The sequence below is a fragment of the Syngnathus acus genome, chromosome 16 (genome assembly GCF_901709675.1).
Source record: "Syngnathus acus chromosome 16, fSynAcu1.2, whole genome shotgun sequence".
In the NCBI taxonomy this organism is placed as follows: domain Eukaryota; kingdom Metazoa; phylum Chordata; class Actinopteri; order Syngnathiformes; family Syngnathidae; genus Syngnathus; species Syngnathus acus.
The window spans coordinates 11,597,541-11,622,862 of record NC_051101.1 but is presented as its reverse complement, the minus strand read 5'-3'; the positions used below and the strand labels follow the sequence as shown (position 1 = coordinate 11,622,862).

Here is a 25,322-nt window from a genome sequence, read left to right as displayed (position 1 = left end):
AATTATTTTTGCCCAATTTAATCTTTTAATTAGTCCACATGCTGTTGTTTGTTGAAATGAGCAATACAGACATATCAAATTTTACTGGTTAACTGTGCTGGAACAAACTGATTCAATGCATAACACAAAATAAAATTACAAAAAAATACATTTTATTAGAACTGCTTTGGATGTAAGCTTGACAAGAAACACACCCCAAATAAAAGAAAATCAGCCTTGGGGGTTTAAAAGAAACAACAAAATGCATATTAATCCAAAAATATACGTATAGAGCAGCCTTTAAAAATAGTGGTACACACACAGACAACAATCTGATTCATAAAGTAAGCATTAAACTATTTCTAAAAAAATTCTTTAGCAAGGCACTCAGGAGAAAGATATTTCTCACGACCTTTAGATACAAAGCTACAAATAATACTGGCAGTAGATGAGGCACAAATTTGGTCCACGTGTTTAAAAGTGGCATTTGTGCAAGACGAGTACTTTTGTTCAGTGAGCTGCTGCAACCACATCATTTGTTAGGGTGGATTTTTAAAGGGGACATATTTTCTTCTTTTTCTGGTTGGAGACCTTGGTTGCCTTGGTGATGGCATCCATGACAAAGTTACTGACGCACTTTGGCTGCTCCTGACTAGCCATTCGGCAACAGCGGCGAGCGACGGGCGGGGATGTGTTCCTTGACGTACACAAACCGACTGATGTTTCCTCAACCTTGATTGTATATAGAAAAAAAATGTTTGAAAATGTGGAGTCTCCAAATTCATTAACAAGACATTTCAATTGTTTCATGGGACAACTCACCTTTTGGACAAAGCAAGCGGTGTGATCTTCTGGTGACCCAGCACAGCATTCGTTCAGAATTTTCATGGCGTGAAAGTCATTGGGCAACCTGAAAGACAGTCAAAATTCAATTCACAAACTAGTTTGGTGCTCACATGTCGAGATGAACTTACACTTTCTTGATGATCTTTCGGAACTGACAGATTTCAGACGATTCTTCCTGGGACGCGGTCTCGTTGTATTGCGGGTCAGGAGACGCCGACTGGAAACACTCGAGTCTTTCGTCGGTCGTGCTACCCGAACAACACTCGTCGTCAACCTTGCCGGTCTTCTCACTGGAGCAAAACCTGCGGAGCGCGTCACTCCACTGAAACACAAGCAGACCGTTAAATAAATCCTTCAAATGAAATCTACTCAAGTCTGATGCTCGACCTTTTGCTGAGCGCACGCAAGCACATCCTGGTTCTTCTTGCAGCACTGTTTATATCCCTTCTCCACACGATTGATGATCTTGGCCTTACGAGACAGCAGCTCGAAGCCGCTGCTTGGAAGGCACTTGAGGCTGTACAGGGGGCGCTGCTTCTGGTTGCGACACAGCGCTTCCATGTTATCCACGGTGGGCCGACCAGGGGGGAAGTTGATTTCACTTTTCTGGGAAGCAGACAGTTCACTGGCCCTCGGTTGACTCACGGCTGTCCTGTTGAGTGTAAGTCATACTCAAATATTTACTGGAGTGTCCTGGATATGTTCAATTGAATTTATTTCCTTCACAAGAAGAATATATTTTTAGTATATGTCTATCTGGGTAGGACATACTAGCATAGACCACATATGTAGCACAAATTGACTTTTGTGATCCCGCTCCATACCTGGCACAAGTGCTGTTGTCAAAACTGAAGTGGATCGTAGCGGGAAGCGCGTCAACCGGTAAAGGCTCGGTCGGCTCGTAGCCCGGATTGGGAGAGTCGTTCTGGAAGCAGTTGAGCCTTTGACGGCCAGACTTTCTGCAGCAGTGATAAAGACGATCTTTGACCGATGAGTCCTCCTCGCAGAAGTTTTCCACAGACAGCTCCCACTAGGCAGTAGAGGTCGTGTAAAACACATAATTGAAAGTCAGGATGTGCGCATAGCTGAGGTCACAAGTGAATGAATCCAGCTGTGCATTTCACAAAAAAAAAAAAAAAAAATTAAAAGCAGTGGTGAGGGGGAAGATTGTTTGCCTCGCTGGCTGCTTTGCTATGGCGGGCATGCCATGGCTTGTTTGCTGTGTTTGCGTGGGTGGTGGATAATAGGCTTAGCAACACAAAGCATGTGAAATTGAGCAAAAACAAGCAAGTTTCATCAAGTCTACGATGTAAAGTATGCTGCGGATTTTTTGGACTGTAAAAATATGCCAAAACAAGAGGACAGCGTGATCTACAGCAATGTAAAATCCTAACCACCCTAATGAAACCCCGCTAGCATAATGCTAACACATAACAGGGAAGACTACCAATGTTTGAACAAATGTAGCATCGATATGGAATAGTTAGGAAATATAAACAACTTACATTTGAACAAAAATAGTGCTCCAACAGATACTGATATTATGACAATACTCACATGTACGTATATATTCTTTATCCTCAGTAAAAAAAAAAAGACAGCTTACTTTTGACGGTGTACCTCTATGAAATTTGGTACGCTACTTTCTTATTGTATTATAATGTCACCTGGTGGCCAAGGCCTGCAAACATGCAGTCCATTGAATTAATGCAGAAAATGATGCCCCTACCCTTGTGAGGAAAAGCAGTTCAAAAAAATGGTTTCATTCTTTGAACTATTTATGTTACATGATGCATGAAATGCAATATTGAAAAGTCCTATTTTTATTATTAAATAATGGTTAAAAAACGTCTGTTGCTGTTTTTGCGCGGGGGCTTTCATTCATTTAATAGGAAAGATCATTTAAAAACTTAATAAAGATCAAGTAAGATTTGATTTGCTGAAGTGGATCCTAACACAAGTCAGCTGTGAAGTCTCACCGCCTGCGTGGCGCAGCAAAGCGTCACCTCCGTCCCCCACGTCTGGTTGCCTGCGCAGCACGAGCTCAACCACGACTCGGCATTATTGATTGCGCTCGCCATCCGCCGCAGCTTTCCAAAACCTGAGCGGGGGAAGTAGGAGTTGGGGTAGCGAGGACGAAGGTCTCCGTTGAGACAGATGGCATGGAGATTGTCGGAGGTGGGTTGCCCGAGTGGGAACTCAACGGGATAATCCAGCGCGGGTATCTCGGAGCGGGATGTGACGCTTGGACGACCTTTGGGAGAAGAAAGAATTATAAGGTCACCTCAAACAGGTTGTGTTGGACCTCATAAGTTAAAACTGTTAAGAAGTAAACAAACACATACGTCCTCTAGGTGAAAAGGATGCTGGTCTGGAACCTGCAAAAAGAAAGGCATTCATGAAAAAAATATTATTCAAATATTTCCTTCAAGTATACAATAGCCCACCTCGCCCTTTTGGAGTGTCCAATATTTCTTGCATGGGAAAACCTAAAAATGGAAAAACATCATATGTAATAATATAATCAGTAATAAATGCTTGAGGAGGAGATTGTCCATTTTTTATATATATATATTTTTTCATAATTCACAAAAACTGCTGCTTTTTCAATGGGCAGTACTGGAACCAAAGACAAATAATGGCAAAAAGACAAACAGTTACCTCTTGTATCAACCAAATCTGACAAGTCAACTTCTTGTTGCAGCACAAAGGAATCGGGGGCTTGCATCTCTGGAAGACAAAAGTTTTTATTGTCATCACATTTGCAATTTCAAAATGGCGCTGTACTACATTGGGATGTCAATTTGACAAGATTTGTAAGTCTTTATGAAAGCAGCAGCAGGCTAGCAAGAATCCAAATATGCAGACATGCTAACCACTTCTCCAGCATGTTGCCTAAAAACAAAAATGTGCAGTAAAAGTGTCATCATGAACTGTGCCCAAAAACCGCAAAATATTTTTAAGCATAAGTGCCGACTCGTCAAAAGTCCTAAGTGTCCCCATCATTGTCCCTGGAAAATATTTTGCACTCACATGTAAACCACACACACACACAACTCACCTTGCATGATTTCCCCAAGGTCAAAGGTGACCGCGCGCTGCTCCAAGTTATGCTCATCTGGAAAGTCAGAATCACAAAGAGAGAGAGTGAGCAAGAGGGAGAGAACAGAAAGTCAGACGATTATGCAACGGCGATGCTTTGTTATGTAGTCAAAACACGAGTAGAGCCAGACAGCTAGGAAGGATTTAATTCTTTTATGAAACATTCTGTGACATTTCAACATTGTTGATTACAAATTAAATTATTTTTTGAAGAATTTTATTGATGGAATTTCTTGGGGGGGGGGGGGGGTACTCATGGTATTTAAAGTAATTTCAATGGGCCAAATTTATATGTTACACAAAGGAATAGTTAATTACACAAATAGTGAAAATCAAACATACTGCAATTAAAACCTACACAAATTGTTTGCAGATGCCACAAGATGGTGGCAAAGCACTTTTATTTCTGATTAGACAATGATATGGCTAAAGGAAGTTCCTCTCCTCACTTAAAAATTGTTCCTTTTGCCCACAGGGTGCCACAAGTACCTAAAGTAATCTTTTTATCTGGAGTATGCACGACTTTGGCCTGTGCACAAATAAATAAACAAATAAGTAAGTAAGTAAGTAAATAAATAAATAATCTACTCTAACTAGGCCAAACCTTATTTGCTCCAAATACGTATTATATCATATAGTATTTTTCTTCAATATTATAAAATATGAATATTCAAGGTAAAATAAATACAATCTAAATAAAATGATAAATAAATGTTAATATTAAAAACTGCTTCGGGTACAGAGTAAGTGTCCAATGGCTAATCAAAATGGAGTTTGGTAATCATCCAAGAAGAAAACATGACTCAACAACAAGTAGCTAACAGACAGCACAACAAATTCGCATTCATTTACCATGGTCGGCCGAGCACAGCAGAACCAAGAGAGCCCCAACAGCAGCGTGAAGTACAAGCCGAGACGAACCCATGGTCGCCAGTGTTCGTCCTGCCCGGAGGGGAGAAGTCGAGTCAAGCGGGAACAGCGAGAGCACAAGCCCGCCTGGAAGCTCAATTGGCGGGGCGACGCTTGGACTCAGAGACGGTGAGCGGTTCCACAGATTTCGCGGTCCCGTTCGTATCTGAGCCTGGTCAGTACCAGATGAACCGTTTTATGCATGTTTTTTTTTTGGGGTGGTCGTGAGTTGAGGCGGAGAGAAGGAGGAGGACGGTCACGGTGGGAGGGAAGAAGTTTTTGAACATGACTCATCATCAGTAATCAAATCTTACATGGCTGCTGGTATGTAAACCACATAAGTGTACTAAGTTGTTATCTTTGGGCAACATGCATGGACGTGACTCCTTCCTACGTAATTATTTACTCACTTTGACAAACTATCATGAAGTTGTCACTCACTGTCATTAGTTTTCTATAAATAGGACAGACTATTTTTGTTTATGTCTGTAAATTCGAATTTACGCAGTTATCACATCACGATAAAGTAGGAAAATTTGGGTTATTTGTTAATAGAATACAAATATTGTCCTTGTAATAGTTGTTGATGATAAAAGTTCAAATGATAGAATATAGAGAAATTGGGGTTAATATGATAAAAATGATGAAATATCAGTTTTCTCTGTCGATATGCACTTGAGCAAGGCACTGCAAAGGATGCGTACTATGTAGTGCAGACATACCTATGTACTTGTTACTTTGTTCAAATTAGTCATAGTTAATATAATCTTTACATAATATGACTTGATATCCTTGTGAGAGAAACTAGGACGTTTGGGTAGAAAGTATGACATGTTAAAGGCCACTTGGTGATTCTCTGCTCTAACAAACTGTTTTGGTTTACATGTAAGGAGCACACTTCATTCAAGAACACACTTTATTCTCGATAGACAGTGTACTTGAACGACATATAAACGTACAGTAAGATTAGAACTGTCTTGGACGTGTAACCTGTGACTCATCTTTATGTTTTAAAGATAAGCTTGTACCATGATGAGTCTCTTCCACATAAATGGATGTACACATGTCATAAACACAATTTCTTTCTCTGTAAATTACTCATTTTAAAAAACCTTGTACAAATATATATATTTTTTGGATTGTCACATCTATCATGTTATTGTGCCTGCTTTAATTTTGTAGTAATTGTTTCCTCTCGTTTCAGGAAATAAAAAGCAATGAGATGCTTTAGTGAGGGTACGTTAAAAAAAAAAAAAAAAAGAGAGACCTTTAAATTCCTTCTTATCGTGAGCCCAGGGTTACTGTGGCCTCCCGGATTCCACTCGAGGAAATAATAAATGCGACCTCCACACGCTCCCTCCCACTCGCCATGTTTTAAAGAAACAAATGAGAGCTGCTGTGAGCAGTGCTCCACTTTGTTGATTTGAAACTTAAGAAGTTGCAGACCAACTCACTAACATGTTACTCCCAAAAATGCATACTTGCAAGTAACTAAAACACAAATTTTCCCCAGTCAAGTAATCTGACATTAGTTACACAACTATTTGCTTTGTGCAACTAAGTAAATTCAATCACATTGCGATAAGTTGCTCAATATTCTGATTTATTTGCTTTACTCATTATAACACACATTCTCAACAGCAAATTTCCACAGAACAAGCATGAAAACACTAAAGCGATAAAGCACATTAAATGATATCCCCCTTCATAGTTGGAGAAAAAGAACACAACATGCCAAAGTGCTAAGCTGTATTAGTTGCCAAAGTAACAGCACAATCATTTGTTTAAAAAACTGCTTACTGCGGATAAAAAGCAGCTGCGTGATGTGTCAGACTCATCTTAATCATCTCTTAGTGACTCACGGCTTTATTTATTTTTGAACTCACTTTCAATTCCCCAATCGACCTTTGTTTTGTCTACGTGACAACATTATTGCCAACCAATATCGTTTAGTTGTCAACACTTTTGAATACTTCAAGAGCATCAAATCGTCCCTGTATCAACATTTTGAATGTTTTTAATACTAACCTTCAAAACAGAGAAGTGGTTGACACATTTCCTTGTTCTTCCAGTGTCAGCATTTTACTCACCAAATGTCGAAAGATTTTAACCTCAACACGTTTGATTCAAATGCGGAATTTAATGCTAAAGACAACGAAAACCTAAGCTTTCTTTCACCACAATAAACATCCCGTTCAAGTTTACGTGACATATTTGCTACTTCATAACAGTCTGAGCACCATGTTGAATATGCCGCGTGAATGTCATGAAAGTTGTATATGTTGTAATAGACAAAATAGTAAAAAAAAAAAAAGTTTTTCAAAACCCTACTGTGAAGAAAACAAAGAAGTGACTGGATCAGATAATACTGCAAGTCTTCAGAAACAACAATATCAAGCAGAAGCTCTGGAATAATTCAAATAGTTTAGATATCAAAATACAGAATTATCTGTTCTCCCAAGCTATCTTTTTATTCCATAATATAAAAATAGATTCTGTCGAAAAATATACACCCAGATAAACCTCTGAGATCCAATACATATCCAATATTTTGCATTTAGCAAAATGATAGTAATGATCAGATTTTATTGACAGTTTCTGAAGGGTTTTTTTTTTTTTGGATCAGGCATGTTAATTGAAGACTCTAAATTGTTCACAGGCGTGAATGGCTGTTGGTCCATTTGTGTCAACCAGTCCAGGTTGTACCCTGAGCCAGATAAAGTATTTATTGCATAGTTTTTGATACAGTGATTGTATTGGATCTCATTCAATGTGTGTGTGTGTGTGTGTGTTCTTGGTTGTCATCAGTGTGTAGCTCCCGGCTGCAGCATCACTTCTGCCTCAGAAGCAAACAGCTCCTTATAGAGCGGTGGGAAAAGAGAGTGGGCGGTGAGCGGGTAGCGCTGACTGAACCAGCGCAACTTCTCCGTGTGCAGACTGCACAGTGAACGTAACACGGACATTGTCTGGTACAACTAGGAGTGAGTGGAGGGTAAATAATTAGTAAGGCATTTTTAAACTTATATTTTGCTGGAGGTGTTCTTTGGTGTACCTTGTGCATTAGACTGTCCCGGTTGTCCCTGTGCAGAATTTGTGTGAGACCTAACTCCACATTTTTTTGCACTCGCTGCACTCTGCCTCTGTCTTCCAGACATGGACGGTCTGCACAGAAATAATAAGTCATATGATCATATATGATTGCAAAACCACGTCAACGTTACAATGTTACCACATGGGGGCAATCTTGGACCATAATAATGAAAAGCTCCTCCAGGTTTTGGTAAAATCGCATTGCGTAATCCTCAATGTTTGTTGTGGTGCACGTGCAAAGGAGAAAATTGCAACTAGAATAATATTGTTAAAGTAATCCCTCTTTGACAGAGTCAATAAAAACTATCAAGATTTATATTGAGATCGCATCAAATGGAAATGGAAGAGTTGAAACTCAAAAGCAGGTGCCTCCATTTTTTGTGGATTGAGTATTTTCTTCTGGTTCCTGGATAAAGGTAATCATTTTTAATTTATATTATGATAAATTATTGTATGGTATTACGAGGCTAATTTTGGAAAAAATCTAACTTAACATTGAAAGCATCTTTGAGTAAAATAAATACATGATCATGTTTTTTTTGTTAGTTTATGTGTATTTTATTTATTTATATAGTGTCTAGATAAGTTCAGTGCTCAAGATGTGAGATAAAGCGAAGAGATAAAATACAAAAGATGTGAGTGAGTGATCCTACCGGCATTGATCAAGACCAAAGCACTGAAGAGCGCCACCTGCTGATCGGTGAGCTTTAAAGCACACACGCTGTGAGCAAAGTCAAACACTGCCGCGATCAAGTCGCCACACGCTGCAACAGAAAAGTGGCAACGTGTTATGGACTAGACTAATGTTTTCAGGAACGTGTCAAGAGACCTCACCCAAAGACTTGAAGACTTCAGTTCCTGCAAATTTGCCATCAAAGAATACCGTGTTGTTCTCTGTGTTGAAGAAGCGACTCATCCTCACTAGAACAACTTCCATAGAACCTGAAACAAAAGGAAGGCTTGTAGAAGAGTTGTAGTCAGACTTGGAGTTGAACTCACCATTCTTGAGAAGAACGATCTGGTCGTTCTGGCTGAGCAGACGGAATCCCGGGATGTGTTTTGCAAACTCCACCACGTACTGCACGGCATCGGTCAGCCGGATGGCACAGTGCTGCCACATTTCATCCACCGACTGAAGTAAACCAAATAGATTAGTATGTTTTTTGGTTCTTCTCGTTGATTCCAAAGGTTTTTGACCTTTGCTGTTCCTGAGTGATACATGCCGAAATAGCTCAGTTGGGAGAGCGTTAGACTGAAGATCTAAAGGTCCCTGGTTCGATCCCGGGTTTCGGCATCAGGCCTAATCTTTAGTCGCCTACCTCAGGTGAACTTTCATTAGAATGTTTGTGGCTGTTGGATTTTTTACCTTTGCTGTCTCTGACAAGTCAATGTGCCGCAATAGCTCAGTTGGGAGAGCGTTAGACTGAAGATCTAAAGGTCCCTGGTTCGAACCCGGGTTTCGGCATCAGGCCTAATCTTTAGTCACCTACTTCAGTTGAACTTTTATTACTGAATGTTTGCGGCTGCCTGATTTTTGACGTATGTTGGCTCAGCGACACAATGTGCCGAAATAGCTCAGTTGGGAGAGTGTTAGACTGAAGATCTAAAGGTCCCTGGTTCGATCCCGGGTTTCGGCATCAGGCCTAATCTTTAGTCGCCTACCTCAGGTGAACTTTCATTAGAATGTTTGTGGCTGTTGGATTTTTGACCTTTGCTGTCTCTGACAAGTCAATGTGCCGAAATAGCTCAGTTGGGAGAGCGTTAGACTGAAGATCTAAAGGTCCCTGGTTCGATCCCGGGTTTCGGCATCAGGCCTAATCTTTAGTCACCTACTTCAGTTGAACTTTCACTACTGAATGTTTGCGGCTGCCTGATTTTTGACGTATGTTGGCTCAGCGACGCAATGTGCCGAAATAGCTCAGTTGGGAGAGTGTTAGACTGAAGATCTGAAGGTCCCTGGTTCGATCCCGGGTTTCGGCATCAGGCCTAATCTTTAGTCGCCTACCTCAGGTGAACTTTCATTAGAATGTTTGTGGCTGTTGGATTTTTGACCTTTGCTGTCTCTGACAAGTCAAAGTGCCGAAATAGCTCAGTTGGGAGAGCGTTAGACTGAAGATCTAAAGGTCCCTGGTTCGATCCCGGGTTTCGGCATCAGGCCTAATCTTTAGTCACCTACTTCAGTTGAACTTTCACTACTGAATGTTTGCGGCTGCCTGATTTTTGACGTATGTTGGCTCAGCGACGCAATGTGCCGAAATAGCTCAGTTGGGAGAGTGTTAGACTGAAGATCTAAAGGTCCCTGGTTCGATCCCGGGTTTCGGCATCAGGCCTAATCTTTAGTCACCTACTTCAGTTGAACTTTCACTACTGAATGTTTGCGGCTGCCTGATTTTTGACATATGTTGGCTCAGTGACACAATGTGCCGGAATAGCTCAGTTGGGAGAGCGTTAGACTGAAGATCTAAAGGTCCCTGGTTCGATCCCGGGTTTCGGCATCAGGCCTAATGTTTAGTCGCCTACTTCAGTTGAACTTTCATTACTGAATTTTTGTGGCTGTCTGGTTTTTGACCTTTGCTGTCTCTGAGGCACCAATGTGCCGAAATAGCTCAGTTGGGAGAGCGTTAGACTGAAGATCTAAAGGTCCCTGGTTCGATCCCGGGTTTCGGCATCAGGCCTAATCTTTAGTCACTTACTTCAGTTGAACTTTAATTACTGAATGTTTGCGGCTGCCTGATTTTTGACGTATGTTGGCTCAGTGAAGCAATGTGCCGAAATAGCTCAGTTGGGAGAGCGTTAGACTGAAGATCTAAAGGTCCCTGGTTCGATCCCGGGTTTCGGCATTAGGCCTACTCTTTAGTCACCTACTTCAGTTGAACTTTAATTACTGAATGTTTGCGGCTGCCTGATTTTTGACGTATGTTGGCTCAGTGACACAATGTGCCGAAATAGCTCAGTTGGGAGAGCGTTAGACTGAAGATCTAAAGGTCCCTGGTTCGGCATCAGGCCTTATCTTTAATCGCCTACTTCAGGTGAACTTTTAGAATGTTTGTGGCTGTTGGATTTTTGACCTTTGCTGTCTCTGACAAACCAATGTGCCGAAATAGCTCAGTTGGGAGAGCGTTAGACTGAAGATCTAAAGGTCCCTGGTTCGATCCCGGGTTTCGGCATCAGGCCTACTCTTTAGTCACCTACTTCAGTTGAACTTTGATTACTGAATGTTTGCGGCTGCCTGATTTTTGACCTATGTTGGCTCAGTGACACAATGTGCCGAAATAGCTCAGTTGGGAGAGCGTTAGACTGAAGATCTAAAGGTCCCTGGTTCGATCCCGGGTTTCGGCATCAGGCCTACCCTTTAGTCACCTACTTCAGTTGAACTTTGATTACTGAATGTTTGCGGCTGCCTGATTTTTGACATATGTTGGCTCAGTGACACAATGTGCCGAAATAGCTCAGTTGGGAGAGCGTTAGACTGAAGATCTAAAGGTCCCTGGTTCGATCCCGGGTTTCGGCATCAGGACTGGACTTTAGTCCCTTCCCACAGGTACTATTTTTCGCAATGTTTGCGGCTGCCTGATTTTTTACCTATGCTGGCTCTGCGACACAATGTGCCGAAATAGCTCAGTTGGGAGAGCGTTAGACTGAAGATCTAAAGGTCCCTGGTTCGATCCCGGGTTTCGGCATCAGGCCTACCCTTTAGTCACCTACTTCAGTTGAACTTTGATTACTGAATGTTTGCGGCTGCCTGATTTTTGACATATGTTGGCTCAGTGACACAATGTGCCGAAATAGCTCAGTTGGGAGAGCGTTAGACTGAAGATCTAAAGGTCCCTCGTTCGATCCCGGGTTTCGGCATCAGGACTGGACTTTAGTCCCTTCCCACAGGTACTATTTTTCGCAATGTTTGCGGCTGCCTGATTTTTTACCTATGCTGGCTCTGCGATACAATGTGCCGAAATAGCTCAGTTGGGAGAGCGTTAGACTGAAGATCTAAAGGTCCCTGGTTCGATCCCGGGTTTCGGCATCTGCAGTGTTCTTTAGTCCCTTACCACAGGTGCAGTTTCTATTCTGAATTTAGGCATCTGCACCATTCTCAACAATTAACATTTATTTCACACTTATCTTTTTGGTGGTTTCCAGGAATTGATTTGCCAGTTTATAATGAATAATGTATGGAGACTTGACTTTTTTAATTTAGGTTAATACGTAGTTGGGCTTTGGTGGTGTTGAGCGTCATTTTACATTTAAGCACTTGAGAGAGGAAGAAGAGGAGGGCAACATTCTGAAATGCATGTTTTTGCAGTTTCCTGTTTGGTTGATCAAACAGAACAGTAGCCGTGGCTTTTAGCATCTTGCTTTGAGAGAGCCCCTCACGTGTACGCAAGAAGAGGGTAAGCAGCGAGTGGTAGTTACTTTGCTTTGGTAGGCTTGGATCTCCTCTCTGCTGAACATTTTCCACTTGAGCGCCTGCAGCTCCTCTGCTTGGTACTGACAGGTGTCTTTGTTGGAGCGCACAATTCTGTCGCACAGCTCATCTGGGGCAAAGAGAAAAAGCAATCAGAAAGATGATCCCTGACCTGAAGAACATTCCCAATAGTTGTCCTTTTATTTTACCTATATTGCGCAGAGCGTGAGGATAGGGCAAGTGGGGATCCTCTGGTTGATTATAAGGATCAATCGCCATTGGGTCATGTGAGGACGGTCTGGATTCCAATCCTAATGTCGAGATGAAAGAATTGAGAAGATGAAGACTATGGCTGTTTCCCAATCTGGTGCTGAGGTCATCACCTCTAATAGAAGCGTGTCCATTGTTGTCCTCTCTCACGTGGGCTCTGGACGAGGGCGATACGCCGGAGCTTCTGTAGATCATATCAGACACTTGTGGCTGGTTGGGGGAGTACAGCAAGTAGGGGTGAACATCGGAAGTGAAGAACAGCAGCTCAGAGTCGCCAGTGTAGGAGCAGGTTGATGTCATGGGTTGAAGGGGCTGTGGGGGGCAATGTTGGCGCTCTTTGGTGTTGTAGGGTAGGCCTGGCTGGGCCTCCATTTGGAGCTGCTGCTGCTGCTGCTGTTGTTGCTGCTGCTGTCGGTGTCGCTCCACCTCAGCGATGAGAGAGTCCCGCTGGCGCTTGGACATCCGGCCAAACTTCACAGCTAAGGAGACCGTGAAATTACACTCATGTAAACATTTATCATGAACTCATGTTTATTACAGGGGTCATGTTCCAGTAAAAAAAAAAAAAAAAAACGATCCAGAGAGACCAATTATTTGTCAAAAATATAGTTTCTTTCAAATGAGGCCAAATGTGTGAGCTTCAAACATATATTTGTGACTACTAATTTAAGTTTCCTGTAAAACTGTCCTATAAAGTCAAATAGAATTAAACTTGTCAAATTTAAACACCAAACTGTACAATAAGGAAAAACCACTAGCCTAAAGCTAACATAACAAGAAACGTCATAGATGATCTTACGAAATTAGCACGGATGTTTTGGTCATTATAAACTGGAAGAACTATTTCTCGAACTTAATCGTGTAGTATCTACTTTAAGGACAGCTCAGTGCTGCCTGGCATGTTGTGGCAATACGTGGTACTGCACTGAAGGAGTGCAACTCTAAAGATGGACATTCTGGAAACTTTGTGATATAGCAGGTCTTCAAAAAGAGTCCCTGTAAATTCAAAGGAAGCGCACAGTTGTGTTTGTGAGTGTGTTTGAGCGCCTCACCATCTTTACTCATGCCCTGGGCCAAACACTTCTGCAGACGGCAGTGCTGACAGCGATTGCGGCTGGACCGGTCGATGATACAGTTACTCTGCCTGGAACAGGAGTAGGACACTGTGGGCAGCTGGCTACGCCGGAAAAATCCCTGAAGCATAAAGAGGGAGACGGGTTAGCATTGTGACCTCAAATCTGGATCGTAATCTGTGTGCCGCTATTTAGAAAAAGATTCTTGTCTGACGACAGTGCATTCAGAGTATTTATAACTTTGGACATTTTTTAATTTTAAGATAAAGTGAATTGAATTTTAAAAAATAATTTGAAAAAATAGTAACTGGTCATAACATTTCTATCTACTAGCTCACCTTGCAGCCTTCACATGTAATGACTCCATAATGCACTCCAGAGGACTTATCACCGCAGATCTTGCAAGGGATAACTTCAATCTGAGCTGAAAAGACACAAAATATATATATACCGTAATTTTCGGACTATAAGTCGCGGTTTTTTTTTCATATTTTGGGGGGGGGGGCGACTTATACTCAGGAGCGATTTATATACATATATATGGTTTTTTTTCACTTTTTTGGGCATTTTATGGCTGGTGCGACTTATACTCCGGTGCGACTTATAGTCCGAAAATTACGGTATATATATTTTTTAAATATACTTCAATAGAGCAGCAACAGGACATAGAATTCGACAGGATCACATGACAATTTAATTTAAAAAAATAACGCTGAAATCGGGCATTTGATTGAATAAATTCACTTCATGTAAAGATGCTAATTAAATTGAAATGCTGTATCAAAATTTCAGAAGCTAACAAGCAGATTATACATAAAAAAGAAGATAAATCTAGTTGTAACTAAAGGCAAGTAAAGTGCATTTTAGGCACGGTTTAATTTTTTTATTCTGTATTTTAAAAAAAAGAAATAATTTGAAGTTTGGGAAAGCCTGAGTTCCAGCAGAAAATATATCAAATTAACACACACACACAATCAAAACATTTTTTTTTTTCAGTAAACCACCTAAATTAGTTACATAAAATGTCAAACTACTAACCCGCTAATATGTTTTGGCATCATTTTGACATTCTGAGTGGATTTTTTTTTTTTAGTCCAAAGTTCGATTCCCACACTGAAAAGAGATAATGTACTTCCCCCTGAACGTCAACATATATGAAGAGACAAGCTAGTTTCCATCATTCAAACACTAATAATGACAGAAATGAAGAAAATGCTATCAAATACATCTTGTGAGGAGGTGGAATATGTACAAATGGAGCGAGGCGACAAGTGAGGAGGTGTGAAACCTCAAAGTTCTTTTCAAGTGGTTGACTGGATTTTCAAGTTGTGTCTTTCTTTCTCAGTTGCATCCTTCTCTGTCTCGCTCATATAGGACATGGTTGCCAGTAATGCACTTTCGCTCCATCATTGCCAGTAAGGGCCCCCCCCCAAAAAAAAAAAAAATCTCAACGCTAGCATTTTTATTTCTGGCTCATTTCTGTTTGACATCTTAACTCCTCCGGCGAATACAAAACAAGACGAACTGTGTCAGGTTGTCGTCGTGTTAGTGTGTCAGTGTGTGCCCTTCTTTCCTAGTGCCATATTTACACATATATCACCCCCAGGGACACCCCAACAGAAGCTTTTACACTAGTTGAGGCCATTTCAATTTTCTTCCGAGTGCTAGACTACATATATCAAACTAGTTGATTTGACATTCAACTAAAAGTTCATTAGTTCACAGTTCAACTGAGGTAGGTGACTAAAGACCAGTAGAGATGCCGAAACCCGGGATTGAACCAGGGACCTTTAGATCTTCAGTCTAACGCTCTCCCAACTGAGCTATTTCGGCACATTGGTTTGTCAGAGACAACAAAGGTCAAAAACCCAACAGCCACAAACATTCTAAAAGTTCACCGGAAGAAGGCGACTAAAGATTAGGCCTGATGCCGAAACCCGGGATCGAACCAGGGACCTTTAGATCTTCAGTCTAACGCTCTCCCAACTGAGCTATTTCGGCACGTTGTCTTGTCAGAGACAGCAAAGGTCAAAAACCCAACAGCCACAAACATTCTAATGATAGTTCACCTGAAGTAGGCGACTAAAGATCGGGCCTGATGCCGAAACCCGGGATCGAACCAGGGACCTTTAGATCTTCAGTCTAACGCTCTCCCAACTGAGCTATTTCGGCACATCTGTTTATCAGAGACAGCAAAGGTCAAAAACCCAACAGCCACAAGCATTCTAATGAAAGTTCACCTGAAGTAGGCGACTAAAGATTAGGCCTGATGCCGAAACCCGGGATCGAACCAGGGACCTTTAGATCTTCAGTCTAACGCTCTCCCAACTGAGCTATTTCGGCACCTTGACTTAGCAGAGACAGCAAAGGTCAAAAACCCAACAGCCACAAATATTCTAATGAATGTTCACCTGAGGTAGGCGACTAAAGATTAGGCCTGATGCCAAAACCAGGGATCGACACAGGGACCTTTGGATCTTCAGTCTAACGCTCTCCCAACTGAGCTATTTCGGCACATTGGCTTATCAGAGACAGCAAAGGTCAAAAACCCAACAGCCACAAACATTCTAATGAAAGTTCACCTGAAGTAGGCGACTAAAAATTAGGCCTGATGCCGAAACCCGGGATCAAACCAGGGACCTTTAGATCTTCAGTCTAACGCTCTCCCAAGTGAGCTATTTCGGCAGATCTGTTCGTCAAAGACAGCAAAGATCAAAAACCCAACAGCCACAAACATTCTAATGAAAGTTCACCTGAAGTAGGCAACTAAAGATCAGGCCTGATGCCGAAACCCGGGACCTTTAGATCTTCAGTCTAACGCGCTCCCAACTGAGCTATTTCAGCACATTGGCTTTGGAGAGACAGCACAGGTCAAAAACCCAACAGCCACAAACATTCTAATGAAAGTTCACCTTAAGTAGGCGACTAAAGATTAGGCCTGATGTCGAAACCCGGGTTCGAACCAGGGACCTCTAGATCTTCAGTCTAACGCTCTCCCAACTGAGCTGAGTGCGTTGATTTTTTGGGGGGAAAGTTCAGTTTCTCTGTGGATTCACCGTATTTTTTTTCCTATAACCTGATTTTTTTATATAGTTTGGCTTGTCCTGCGACTTTTACTTTATAATATAATATAATATAATATAATATAATATAATATAATATAATATAATATAATATAATATAATATAATATAAAACACAAAATAATCTGGTATTTTTTGTCCATCATCGGGTAGGGGTCAAAATTCTTAGAAATACACTCTAACACTTGAGGAAAGAAATCTAAACAGCTTCTCCTCCAGGTAGAATGAATACAAACTAATCGTGCTTTTGTTTATTTTATTTTATCTTATAGCAAAGAGAAGAAAAGTGGCATCTCCATCAGTGGCCTCTGCTTTATTTTTTGCAATTTCAGTTATGATTGTCAACCTCAAAAACAACAGGAAATCCACCGTGACCCGCAACCTTTCACTGTTCACGCGTTTGCGATCGCGCAACGAACGAATTGCGACTTCCAGCACGTTTTCCAAAAACGTGGGGGTCGGATTTTTTGTAGTCTACTCAAAGCAGCACTTAAATTGAAATGACAAAATCACATTTGTGTATACTTCTTTTGAGAAGAGAATTTTGTCTCACTTTTTTACCTCCATTGTTTGTTTCTACCTTAAGAAAAAGAGCTTCTGAATAGAAAATGAACAGAAGGAAGGAACTGAAATCTAGATTTTATCTCGCTTTCAACTTTTGCACAACTCTGGGGTTTGTGTGTGTGTGTGGTCTTGCATGCATGGGGGGGCATCATGTAGGGTGGGCGAAACTGCTTCAGACAAAAATCGCCTGTCAGCAGTCTGTGCTACACACTGTAAATGGACGAAAAAATAAAACCTCAACTTTCCTGTGACGGAAGTTTGTCTTCGGTAAGAGTATTGAGAAAAAAAAAAGAATTACACCCACACATAATCATGTACAATATATGTATATACATAATTCAAAGGCACACGTATATACGAGGCAAAATATTGGTTTTCTTTTTTTTTGCGGGCCAATTTTGCTCGTCATTAACTTCTTATGAGGAATACAATTTCTAGGATTGGGGAGTATTTTTTTTATTGTTTTATTAATTAATTAGAGTAATTATTTTATTAAACAATAAAAATAGAACAATATAATGAATTGTTTTTTGAATAATCAACTGTTTTTATTTCTTAAATTCACACTGTGTATTGCAGCAAACTGTATCTTATTGTCTGGAGTTTTTTTTTCAAGTTGATTTTAAAAATGAGTTGTAATTTCAGTGTCGTAATTAAGTGTTGACGTTTTTTCCCCCTCTTTTCTTTTCATTGTCAGAAACCCCTACAACTTCACCTTTGTGATCGATATGATCATATCAGAGATGATCTCCGAGACTACTTTGAAGCGTCGGATCACTTGAATGGTAATATTTTGACATTCACAAGTCTGACTTGACTCTTGTTGATCATTTTACCATATTTTGGAAGAAATGTGTCACCTGTCACGCGGTGCGCTTTGATGTGAACACTTTGAAAAGGACGCTGCAGCGCGACAAAGGAAACCCTTTCAAAAAACATACGATACAATCCGACGCAGGATTCCCCCAAATGCCCTGCTTTTTGATTTCATCACTCTTTATCAAATATTGTATAAATGCAGTGATGCAACATCATACTGAGAGATGTTTTGAATATTATAATGAACTCGTTTAGCGACACAAGCGTGGGCGTACCTAATTTGTTGTCTACCAATATGTGTGAAAGTCCATGTAGCATTTGCAATAATAATAATAATAATAATAATAATAATGCATTAATTGGATATTATTGTATTTTAGACCCTAATTAGGACAAATGGTAAATGGACTGCACTGCAAGGTGTTCACATATCCAAAATTATTAAACCAAATAAAAAAAAAAAACTGTGGCCGAGAGTAATAAAAAAATAATAATAATCAAAGAAACCTAATGAATACATTTGACCTAAAAATGATCATAATCAATAAACAATTGCCCTTAAAGGACTTGATATAAAAAAAAAAAGACCACGACAGACTAACGTAATGATGAAGACAACGAAAATTGTTGAAGACAAAACACGATAGCTATCATGTCATCCAATATAGATATCAAAAGCGGAATTAAGAGTAGATTACAACATGCAGTCGGTGCGGTTTGATTTGCGAGGATAAGGAGAGGCCTTTCGAAAGATCCTAAATGAACTCGTCGATCCAATCAGCAAGCGAGCTCACCCTTTCGTATGGAACGATTAATCAACTCTTACATTTCACTCTTACTTGCCCACGCGGCCGCCAACGACAAAGACAACTGGATGCCTACCTCGCATCATCTTCGCTCCTGCACTCGTCGCCGACGTTTGTCCCACTTTCACTAAGTCACTTTTCCTCTTCAGACGTGTGCACCACCTTAGTGAGTGTGACAGCTTGTGTTGCGGCCTCAGCGCATCGTTTACGAGGGGTGGGGAAAGGTACCTTCCCTGTCCGTGTGAGGGAGCAAAGCAATGGGACTGTCCCACAACCCGTTTCAAAAAGGGACTTTTTTTTCTTTTCTTAAACCTTTCTTGTTGCCGATCTCCATCCTACTCACATTTTGCAAATGCTCATTTTCGTTGCGGTTTCACTCAGACTGGAAGAAAAAGTGATCCGTTCTTAAAATAGTCTGTTGCAGACGTGTTGGTGGAGCAACTCTTAGAAGTCCTACTCAAATACATAAATTCTTCAACGTTACTCATAATATTGGACTAAAATGTCAGCGTTTGCCACTTTATGGCGTGACAAACGTTAGCGGTAAGCTAGCAGACAAAAGAAAATGATGGTTTGGTTGAACTTTTTGACATTTAAAGTGACACGGTTTATTTTTAACTTCTGCTTGAAGTGGCGGTTTTGCAGTATACGTCAGTAGGACTTGCAGCAAGCACGCTGTGCCTCTTATTTGGGAAAAATGAGACTGCAAACACGTTTTTGTTGCGTTTGAAGTGTGTGGGTTTGTGTGTCCCTCGTGTTGGCAGTATTAGGAAGGAAGCATAACAAGCACCTGGATAATATACACGATACACCCCGGCTCAATTCTGCGCAAATTTTTCAAAAAATCATTCATTTTGCAGCTGCACATAAGTCGCGTGATATAAATAATTTTTTTTTTTCCCACTATTGGCCCCACCTGACACAGTCGGTGTGGTGAAGAAAAAGCGTCTTGTAAAGCATCCAGGTGTGTTGTGGCAGACTACGTTCAATTTAAAAAGTACTGGAGATACTATCTCGGTGGCTGCTTGATGATGTGTGTGCGTATGTTGGGGGGGGGGCTCGCATCACAGGTGCAGCACACGCCGTGACGCTAATGGCTCAACTCCAACGACGCCACAGTGTCGTTATTTTCAGTGAATTTTCAAGCAGGTGCAATCGATACCTTCACTACCTAAGACGTTAACCGCATTGCATGCAAAAAATATCTAGCACAAGCACCAGCAATGTCTTTACCACACACACACGTACACACACACATGCACACACACACACACACACACACACACTGTTGCACTTACTCAAATGAGTCTTCTTGGACAGAGCTCCTAAGAAAGACAAACACATAGTTAGTTTACTAAACACTTCAACATATTCTCCAAGTTGTTTTCATTCAACATGAACACATACGCCACACAACATGCATATTATGTAAGTGTGTTTATGTGCAGTCCCACTTGATACACTTGGATTCAACCTACCGGAGATTCGGAACTCGAGTAGCTAATGTGAGCTATAAAGTGAAAAATGATCCAAAATCGACATTACATCATAATTACAAACGTCACGTGACCAAACCCAGAAAACTGGTCAGCCGTGACTTTTGCAACGCAAGCCCGAGGGCACTAAGATGTCAATTTCAGTCGCCAGTAGAGGGCGGTATGGGATTTATATCAAAGAATATATTTGGTTCTTGCCATCAGCTGCGATGGCCGAGTGGTTAAGGCGTTGGACTTGAAATCCAATGGGATCTTCCCGCGCAGGTTCGAACCCTGCTCGCAGCGGATTTGGTATTTCTTAGACAAATGGGTTCCTCCCTCATACATTCAAACCCTGTTTTAATCTAGTGTCATGTTTTTTAAACCTCGAGGAGGGAATACATTGTTTCCATCTTTCACGCTTACTCGACATGTGCCCATACCACAAAAAAGGTCTGAACTTGGCCTAAATACAAACCACAAAATCTCCTCAGAATTGACCCATATGCCTTCGAACGGAAAACATTTTTTACAACATGGTACATTCAACCAACATTGCATATGACAAAGCTATACGTCTTTTTTTCCACAATATAGTGGAAATGACTAATTTCACTCAAACTAAATTGCATGTATGGAAAAATGCATACATTTTTTTTTTGTTTAATTATAACCACCAAAACCACCAGTGGTCATCTAAAAAGAGCATTTTCAGTTTTATTAAATAATGAACAACCTCACTCAAAGTCTGCTCTCAGCCACTTGCATTTTTTATTTTTTTTTATTTTTTGGGTACATGAGTAACCACATGGCTTCCCCACGTCTCATTTCATCACATTTAATTCATTGCGCTTTTAACATAGGTGTCAAAGAACCACATTTGCCACAAACAAAATTTAGAAAACGTCATTATATTTTTTATCTAGTTTACTAAACGGGCCAATTTTGCACACCGACGAGGCAAAATTGGGTTCTATGGCGGAAAAACAAGTAGTCTCTCCTCAAGGGAATGCAGATGAGATTTATTTTAGCAGGGCTTGGAATAGGAAGCCATTGAGCAAAAAACAGAAGCAAAATGAGGGCTAATCCCCACGGATTACTCCAGATTACTGCCATTTTTAACCCACTCACACAAAAGCGAGTAGGGCGAGGTGTACTAGTGGGATGAAGTGGGCTCCAAGTGGATGGGAATGAAGATGAGATAATATTCTTGATGAGTGTTTCAGTAAATAAAACATTGATTATGAACATTTAAGGGCATCATGGTGGACAAATTCCACTTTAGAGGTCAGATGTTACACAAAATGGTTTGATCGACTAGTTCAGTGTTTTTTTTTTTTTTTGAGTCTTTCTGGTTTCTATCATTGTGACATGCTAGTGGTAGAAGAAAGACAGATCAATCAGAGGTAGTTAATTAATTTGGGTGAAGCCCGATTGGAGGCCCACGAATTAAATGTATGGCCTGTCACGGCAAATACAGTGCTAAAAAAATTAGGGGAATATTTGATACTGTGTGTAGAGGAAATACAGCAACAAAAAATGATCTCAAATTTATGTAACTATAAAAATAAATGTACCTCTTTTGATGGAGTTGTCAGTAGGGGGCGCGTCACATTGTTCATAATCCATCACTTTCTCTCCGAACACCTGTCAGGCCTGCGCATGCGCACATACAAACAGTCGAGTTGGAGCTCCATTTGTTAAATAAACATGTCAAAGTTGCCCCAAGTCGTAGAGGACTAGTGGTACCTGCATTTCTAGCGCCCAGGCCGACGCAGACGTTTCAAAACACGCGCTGCCATTTGCACACCACTTCCTGTCGTCACGGTAAATTCCGAAGCGTGACGGCCATAGTCTGGTCCGGCCCCGCACTTGCCCCGGACTTCTTTAGTGTTGGAAACAATCGTGCAATTCCACCCGAGGCGGCAAGACCGAGGCCGTGGAGTGCGGTGGTGGTGCGGCTGGTCGGACCGGCGGCCCGTGGACAAGTCCTTCTCCTCCCTCCCTCCCTCGGGTGCTTCCAAGTGCGCCCTCGCAGTCCCGAGCCGGCACGATTCGAGTTACGTCACCGTCTGTTACGTAATAGCGGCGGGTCAGGTTCTGTTTGGGAATGGGTTGGTTAGGAAATATAATCCCATGTTGCTTGACTCACTAAATAATCCAATGTGGATGTTAGATATGACATTTTGCTATAAGATCCAATGCAGACACAATTATATATTTGTGAAAGATGTTTATTATCTTAGTTTGCAGTGGTGTAAAATTACATTGCATCATACTGGGAGTAACTGGAGCTACTCCAAGTTTGTGACCCCTTCAACTAGACACCATTAAAAACAACCACAATAATACTTTGTGAAAAATTTAAATTATTGCCATTGAGGCAATAAAAACTGAGCTTTAGTATTACTCGAATTAACGGTATTTAATGCAGCACATCCTGACAGAAAACTTCAAAACCACCCAGTTGAACCAAAAGAGGTGACCAAAAATATTTGTTTCTGCTCTGCGTGACTGTGATAAAGAGGTTTCAACCGAAAAAACTTCCACAAACTTGACCACATGAGTTTTCACACACACGTAGGCAAAAACACAAGCAACCACTAATAGATAGCAAGGCTGCTTTTCTAACTGAGGTTTAAGGAGTGAGGGGCCCTTAAAGACACAAACCACATGACTGCGTGCTCCTACATGAGCGAACACGCGTGTATGTCATGTCAGCATTGTAACTGATAAATACTTCAAAGCATCTCAGTGAATTGGGCAATAACAACTGCAGTCTGAAAAAAAACACATGATGGAAACCCTTGTGTTTCTTGGAACACAGAATTCACAAATTGGCACAAAATTAAAATAGTGTTTTCCATAAAATAGCTGAAAGCAAGGCTTAGTGTAGTTTCAGGTATTCACTGAAGGGAGTAGCTGTAAAGTTAGTTAAAAAAAAAAAAAAAACGTTCTATAAATAAGGCTTAGTATTGGTGTTAGTAAAACATGAGGTAGTCAAATGATAACCTACTTTACAGTACTGCCGAAATACGTTATACGGACATCGACTCATGCCTTCATCCATTCATGGACACATTTGGGCCCAGATTTGACCATCCGACAGACTCGGAACTGTGTGGCAGAAGTGCAAACCACTCATTGACTGTGTTGCCATATTGAGAAGTTACTAAAATAACTTGGCAAATAATAAATGTTTTAAATAAACTTTAAGAATATAACACTGGACTCCAAGGCACACCATTAAGGCTTCCAACGTGGTTGGTTGTGAGTCACATTCCCAATAAATGGCTGACTTTGATAGCCAGGAAGAGTGCTAAAAAAAAAGAAAAAACAATAACAGTAAGAAAATAGAATAACTGATGTAACATGCCGTAAATGACGTTACCTGTTGCCTCAGTGTGCAGCTTGGAGCCATCGGTGCTGGTGACCTTACACGAAATGAACGTTTTTCTTCCTTCCATGTTGTCAACGGAGGAGTCGAGCAACACTGTACTTCCCAACGGGATGGGGCTTTGAACAAAGGACATTCATCATCAGTTTAATTGCAAAACTGTTCCAACTGATCACATAACAGAAATAAATACCGCATGTTATTGATACCTGCGGTAATTGATGGTGAGATTGGCAGTCATGACTGCTCCAGACATGAACGCTGCAAGAGCGCCGGTGACTGAGTCAATCATAGTGGCGATCGCCCCCCCGTGGACATGCCTGGGAAATACATGCAACAGTTTGTCAATACAGTACACAAGTTTCCTCAAACAATATGTATTAAGGCAAATATTGCCAAGAAGTTAATAAGTCCCCAAAAAAAATTGTGTTTGGAATTTTGCCAGTTTTTTACAGGTAGTGTTAAATGGACTGATGACTCACCCGGGCGGGCCCTCCAGCAGATGTCCAGCCTGGAAAATGCAGACACACCTCTTCTCTTCTTTGTTAATAAACATCACATACTCAAATGCGGCTCCTGCGGTTTTGATGCTGCGAGTAAAAAGTCGATTTTTGGACTGGATGAACTTGCTGAGATAGGCTCCTCCTTGAGAAGAGAAGACGTGTGACTTTTGAGAATAAATACATGTGTGGAAATAGTTCCCATGCTTTCTTTCACCTGTGGCGTACTTGAGGGTGCGATTGTAGCTGGGCAGTCTCGTCCAGGGTCCCTTCTGTTTCTCTCCAGATTCATTTTCCACTTCACACTGGTTGTTGTAAAAGTTATACAAGCGAGTCATTTCCGCACTCCATGCCGAGTTGGGCAGGCTGAAGTCTCGAGGCTTCGGGGGAAAAGAAAATGGCAGTGCCTGGAGAGGGAGAACATACAAAATTTGTATGCAATATTGTCATACTTAGTGCAAATATATAGGATTTTGTCTTTCATACAAATTCATCACATTTGCCTTTATTTTGGTATGAGCCTAACCAAGACATTTACATATAACAAATATAACATTGTTTATTATTATTACTCATTCATGACTCACTCATATCTATTCTAATGTTGCAGGTCAAACAGAGAGGACCCCACGTCTGTTCTCGAACAGTTTACATACCCCCATGGTCCGCACAAAGCTGCTTCTGAATGGCAAGGTGGTAGATGAATGGCAGAGGTGAGCATACGCCGATGGAAGTGAAGCAAAGCGCTGGCAGCTCGTCAGTAGTCGTGAGAGGCTCCTCGCCATCTTCGACATGACGAGAGGTTGCATCAAGTTGGGTAACAGTGTTGATCCGAAAGGAACTGCGGCGTTAAAACGTAGCTTGCTAAAAGCGTCACAATGAGCTGACGGCCGCTAAATTTATCGTTAACATTTTTTGACACGTTTTTGTCCTGCGATGATTAACCATCGTAATAGTTTGATGGAACATTGACATTCAATGAAACTCAACCTTGTCAACTTCCGCTAT

General features: G+C 41.1%; 3 protein-coding genes, 1 long non-coding RNA gene and 24 other non-coding genes across 30 annotated transcripts; 18 read left to right on the top strand and 10 right to left on the bottom strand.

The window, feature by feature from the left end:
* Nucleotides 1-130: 130 nt before the first annotated feature.
* Nucleotides 131-5,091, bottom strand: LOC119136151 (extracellular matrix protein 1-like). The gene is made up of 11 exons (XM_037274436.1): nucleotides 4,780-5,091; nucleotides 3,887-3,943; nucleotides 3,487-3,555; nucleotides 3,273-3,314; nucleotides 3,171-3,203; nucleotides 2,805-3,079; nucleotides 1,650-1,855; nucleotides 1,213-1,477; nucleotides 954-1,147; nucleotides 802-889; nucleotides 131-711 (listed from the first exon to the last, which is right to left on the bottom strand). Exons 1-11 carry the CDS (start codon nucleotides 4,850-4,852, stop codon nucleotides 532-534), a joined length of 1,482 nt encoding a protein of 493 aa, XP_037130331.1. The 5' UTR covers nucleotides 4,853-5,091; the 3' UTR covers nucleotides 131-531.
* LOC119136324 lies at nucleotides 5,052-25,053 on the top strand. Its single transcript, XR_005100696.1, has 3 exons — nucleotides 5,052-5,160; nucleotides 18,015-18,102; nucleotides 24,925-25,053. It is a non-coding gene; the product is annotated as an uncharacterized LOC119136324 (long non-coding RNA).
* rorc (RAR-related orphan receptor C) lies at nucleotides 6,419-22,473 on the bottom strand. 3 transcript variants are annotated; one of them, XM_037274418.1, is made up of 13 exons: nucleotides 22,167-22,473; nucleotides 21,995-22,064; nucleotides 20,241-20,267; nucleotides 14,010-14,095; nucleotides 13,651-13,792; nucleotides 12,712-13,077; nucleotides 12,538-12,639; nucleotides 12,337-12,458; nucleotides 8,926-9,058; nucleotides 8,761-8,868; nucleotides 8,580-8,690; nucleotides 7,889-7,998; nucleotides 6,419-7,811 (listed from the first exon to the last, which is right to left on the bottom strand). In XM_037274418.1, exons 1-13 carry the CDS (start codon nucleotides 22,170-22,172, stop codon nucleotides 7,641-7,643), a joined length of 1,554 nt encoding a protein of 517 aa, XP_037130313.1. In that variant the 5' UTR covers nucleotides 22,173-22,473; the 3' UTR covers nucleotides 6,419-7,640. The 3 variants fall into 3 exon arrangements, with proteins under 3 accessions (XP_037130313.1, XP_037130314.1, XP_037130315.1); XM_037274419.1 differs by having other exon boundaries at nucleotides 21,995-22,073; nucleotides 22,167-22,472; XM_037274420.1 differs by lacking the exons at nucleotides 20,241-20,267; nucleotides 21,995-22,064; nucleotides 22,167-22,473 and adding an exon at nucleotides 19,019-19,117.
* Nucleotides 9,148-9,220, top strand: trnaf-gaa. Its single transcript has one exon. It is a non-coding gene; the product is annotated as a tRNA-Phe (tRNA).
* Nucleotides 9,319-9,391, top strand: trnaf-gaa. Its single transcript has one exon. It is a non-coding gene; the product is annotated as a tRNA-Phe (tRNA).
* trnaf-gaa lies at nucleotides 9,491-9,563 on the top strand. The gene has a single exon. It is a non-coding gene; the product is annotated as a tRNA-Phe (tRNA).
* On the top strand, nucleotides 9,662-9,734 carry trnaf-gaa. Its single transcript has one exon. It is a non-coding gene; the product is annotated as a tRNA-Phe (tRNA).
* trnaf-gaa lies at nucleotides 9,834-9,906 on the top strand. Its single transcript has one exon. It is a non-coding gene; the product is annotated as a tRNA-Phe (tRNA).
* trnaf-gaa lies at nucleotides 10,005-10,077 on the top strand. Its single transcript has one exon. It is a non-coding gene; the product is annotated as a tRNA-Phe (tRNA).
* Nucleotides 10,177-10,249, top strand: trnaf-gaa. The gene has a single exon. It is a non-coding gene; the product is annotated as a tRNA-Phe (tRNA).
* Nucleotides 10,349-10,421, top strand: trnaf-gaa. Its single transcript has one exon. It is a non-coding gene; the product is annotated as a tRNA-Phe (tRNA).
* On the top strand, nucleotides 10,522-10,594 carry trnaf-gaa. Its single transcript has one exon. It is a non-coding gene; the product is annotated as a tRNA-Phe (tRNA).
* trnaf-gaa lies at nucleotides 10,694-10,766 on the top strand. The gene has a single exon. It is a non-coding gene; the product is annotated as a tRNA-Phe (tRNA).
* On the top strand, nucleotides 11,021-11,093 carry trnaf-gaa. Its single transcript has one exon. It is a non-coding gene; the product is annotated as a tRNA-Phe (tRNA).
* Nucleotides 11,193-11,265, top strand: trnaf-gaa. Its single transcript has one exon. It is a non-coding gene; the product is annotated as a tRNA-Phe (tRNA).
* trnaf-gaa lies at nucleotides 11,365-11,437 on the top strand. The gene has a single exon. It is a non-coding gene; the product is annotated as a tRNA-Phe (tRNA).
* Nucleotides 11,534-11,606, top strand: trnaf-gaa. The gene has a single exon. It is a non-coding gene; the product is annotated as a tRNA-Phe (tRNA).
* Nucleotides 11,706-11,778, top strand: trnaf-gaa. Its single transcript has one exon. It is a non-coding gene; the product is annotated as a tRNA-Phe (tRNA).
* trnaf-gaa lies at nucleotides 11,875-11,947 on the top strand. The gene has a single exon. It is a non-coding gene; the product is annotated as a tRNA-Phe (tRNA).
* On the bottom strand, nucleotides 15,432-15,504 carry trnaf-gaa. The gene has a single exon. It is a non-coding gene; the product is annotated as a tRNA-Phe (tRNA).
* Nucleotides 15,600-15,672, bottom strand: trnaf-gaa. Its single transcript has one exon. It is a non-coding gene; the product is annotated as a tRNA-Phe (tRNA).
* On the bottom strand, nucleotides 15,771-15,843 carry trnaf-gaa. Its single transcript has one exon. It is a non-coding gene; the product is annotated as a tRNA-Phe (tRNA).
* trnaf-gaa lies at nucleotides 15,942-16,014 on the bottom strand. The gene has a single exon. It is a non-coding gene; the product is annotated as a tRNA-Phe (tRNA).
* Nucleotides 16,113-16,185, bottom strand: trnaf-gaa. The gene has a single exon. It is a non-coding gene; the product is annotated as a tRNA-Phe (tRNA).
* On the bottom strand, nucleotides 16,284-16,356 carry trnaf-gaa. Its single transcript has one exon. It is a non-coding gene; the product is annotated as a tRNA-Phe (tRNA).
* Nucleotides 16,614-16,684, bottom strand: trnaf-gaa. The gene has a single exon. It is a non-coding gene; the product is annotated as a tRNA-Phe (tRNA).
* On the top strand, nucleotides 20,642-20,723 carry trnas-uga. Its single transcript has one exon. It is a non-coding gene; the product is annotated as a tRNA-Ser (tRNA).
* Nucleotides 22,634-25,322, bottom strand: them4 (thioesterase superfamily member 4). The gene is made up of 6 exons (XM_037274588.1): nucleotides 24,971-25,322; nucleotides 24,532-24,721; nucleotides 24,297-24,459; nucleotides 24,024-24,134; nucleotides 23,809-23,933; nucleotides 22,634-23,736 (listed from the first exon to the last, which is right to left on the bottom strand). Exons 1-6 carry the CDS (start codon nucleotides 25,121-25,123, stop codon nucleotides 23,693-23,695), a joined length of 786 nt encoding a protein of 261 aa, XP_037130483.1. The 5' UTR covers nucleotides 25,124-25,322; the 3' UTR covers nucleotides 22,634-23,692.

What these genes read in the sequence shown, in the direction of transcription:
- them4 (XM_037274588.1), bottom strand. Translation starts at nt 25,123, where the DNA reads ATGCAACCTCTCGTCATGTCGAAGATGGCGAGGAGCCTCTCACGACTA. An exon ending in GCTTTGTGCGGACCATGGGG is followed by an intron (nt 24,722 to 24,970) that starts GTATGTAAACTG and finishes CTCCCTCTCCAG; the next exon opens with GCACTGCCATTTTCTTTTCC. An exon ending in GCTGCACACTGAGGCAACAG is followed by an intron (nt 23,737 to 23,808) that starts GTAACGTCATTT and finishes CTTTTTTTTTAG; the next exon opens with CACTCTTCCTGGCTATCAAA.
- rorc (XM_037274418.1), bottom strand. An exon ending in TTACATGTGAAGGCTGCAAG is followed by an intron (nt 13,793 to 14,009) that starts GTGAGCTAGTAG and finishes TTTATGCTTCAG; the next exon opens with GGATTTTTCCGGCGTAGCCA. An exon ending in TGAAGTCTTCAAGTCTTTGG is followed by an intron (nt 8,691 to 8,760) that starts GTGAGGTCTCTT and finishes TTTCTGTTGCAG; the next exon opens with CGTGTGGCGACTTGATCGCG.
- LOC119136151 (XM_037274436.1), bottom strand. Translation starts at nt 4,852, where the DNA reads ATGGGTTCGTCTCGGCTTGTACTTCACGCTGCTGTTGGGGCTCTCTTG. An exon ending in TTTGCTGCGCCACGCAGGCG is followed by an intron (nt 1,856 to 2,804) that starts GTGAGACTTCAC and finishes TCTACTGCCTAG; the next exon opens with TGGGAGCTGTCTGTGGAAAA. An exon ending in TTGCGTGCGCTCAGCAAAAG is followed by an intron (nt 1,148 to 1,212) that starts GTCGAGCATCAG and finishes CTTGTGTTTCAG; the next exon opens with TGGAGTGACGCGCTCCGCAG.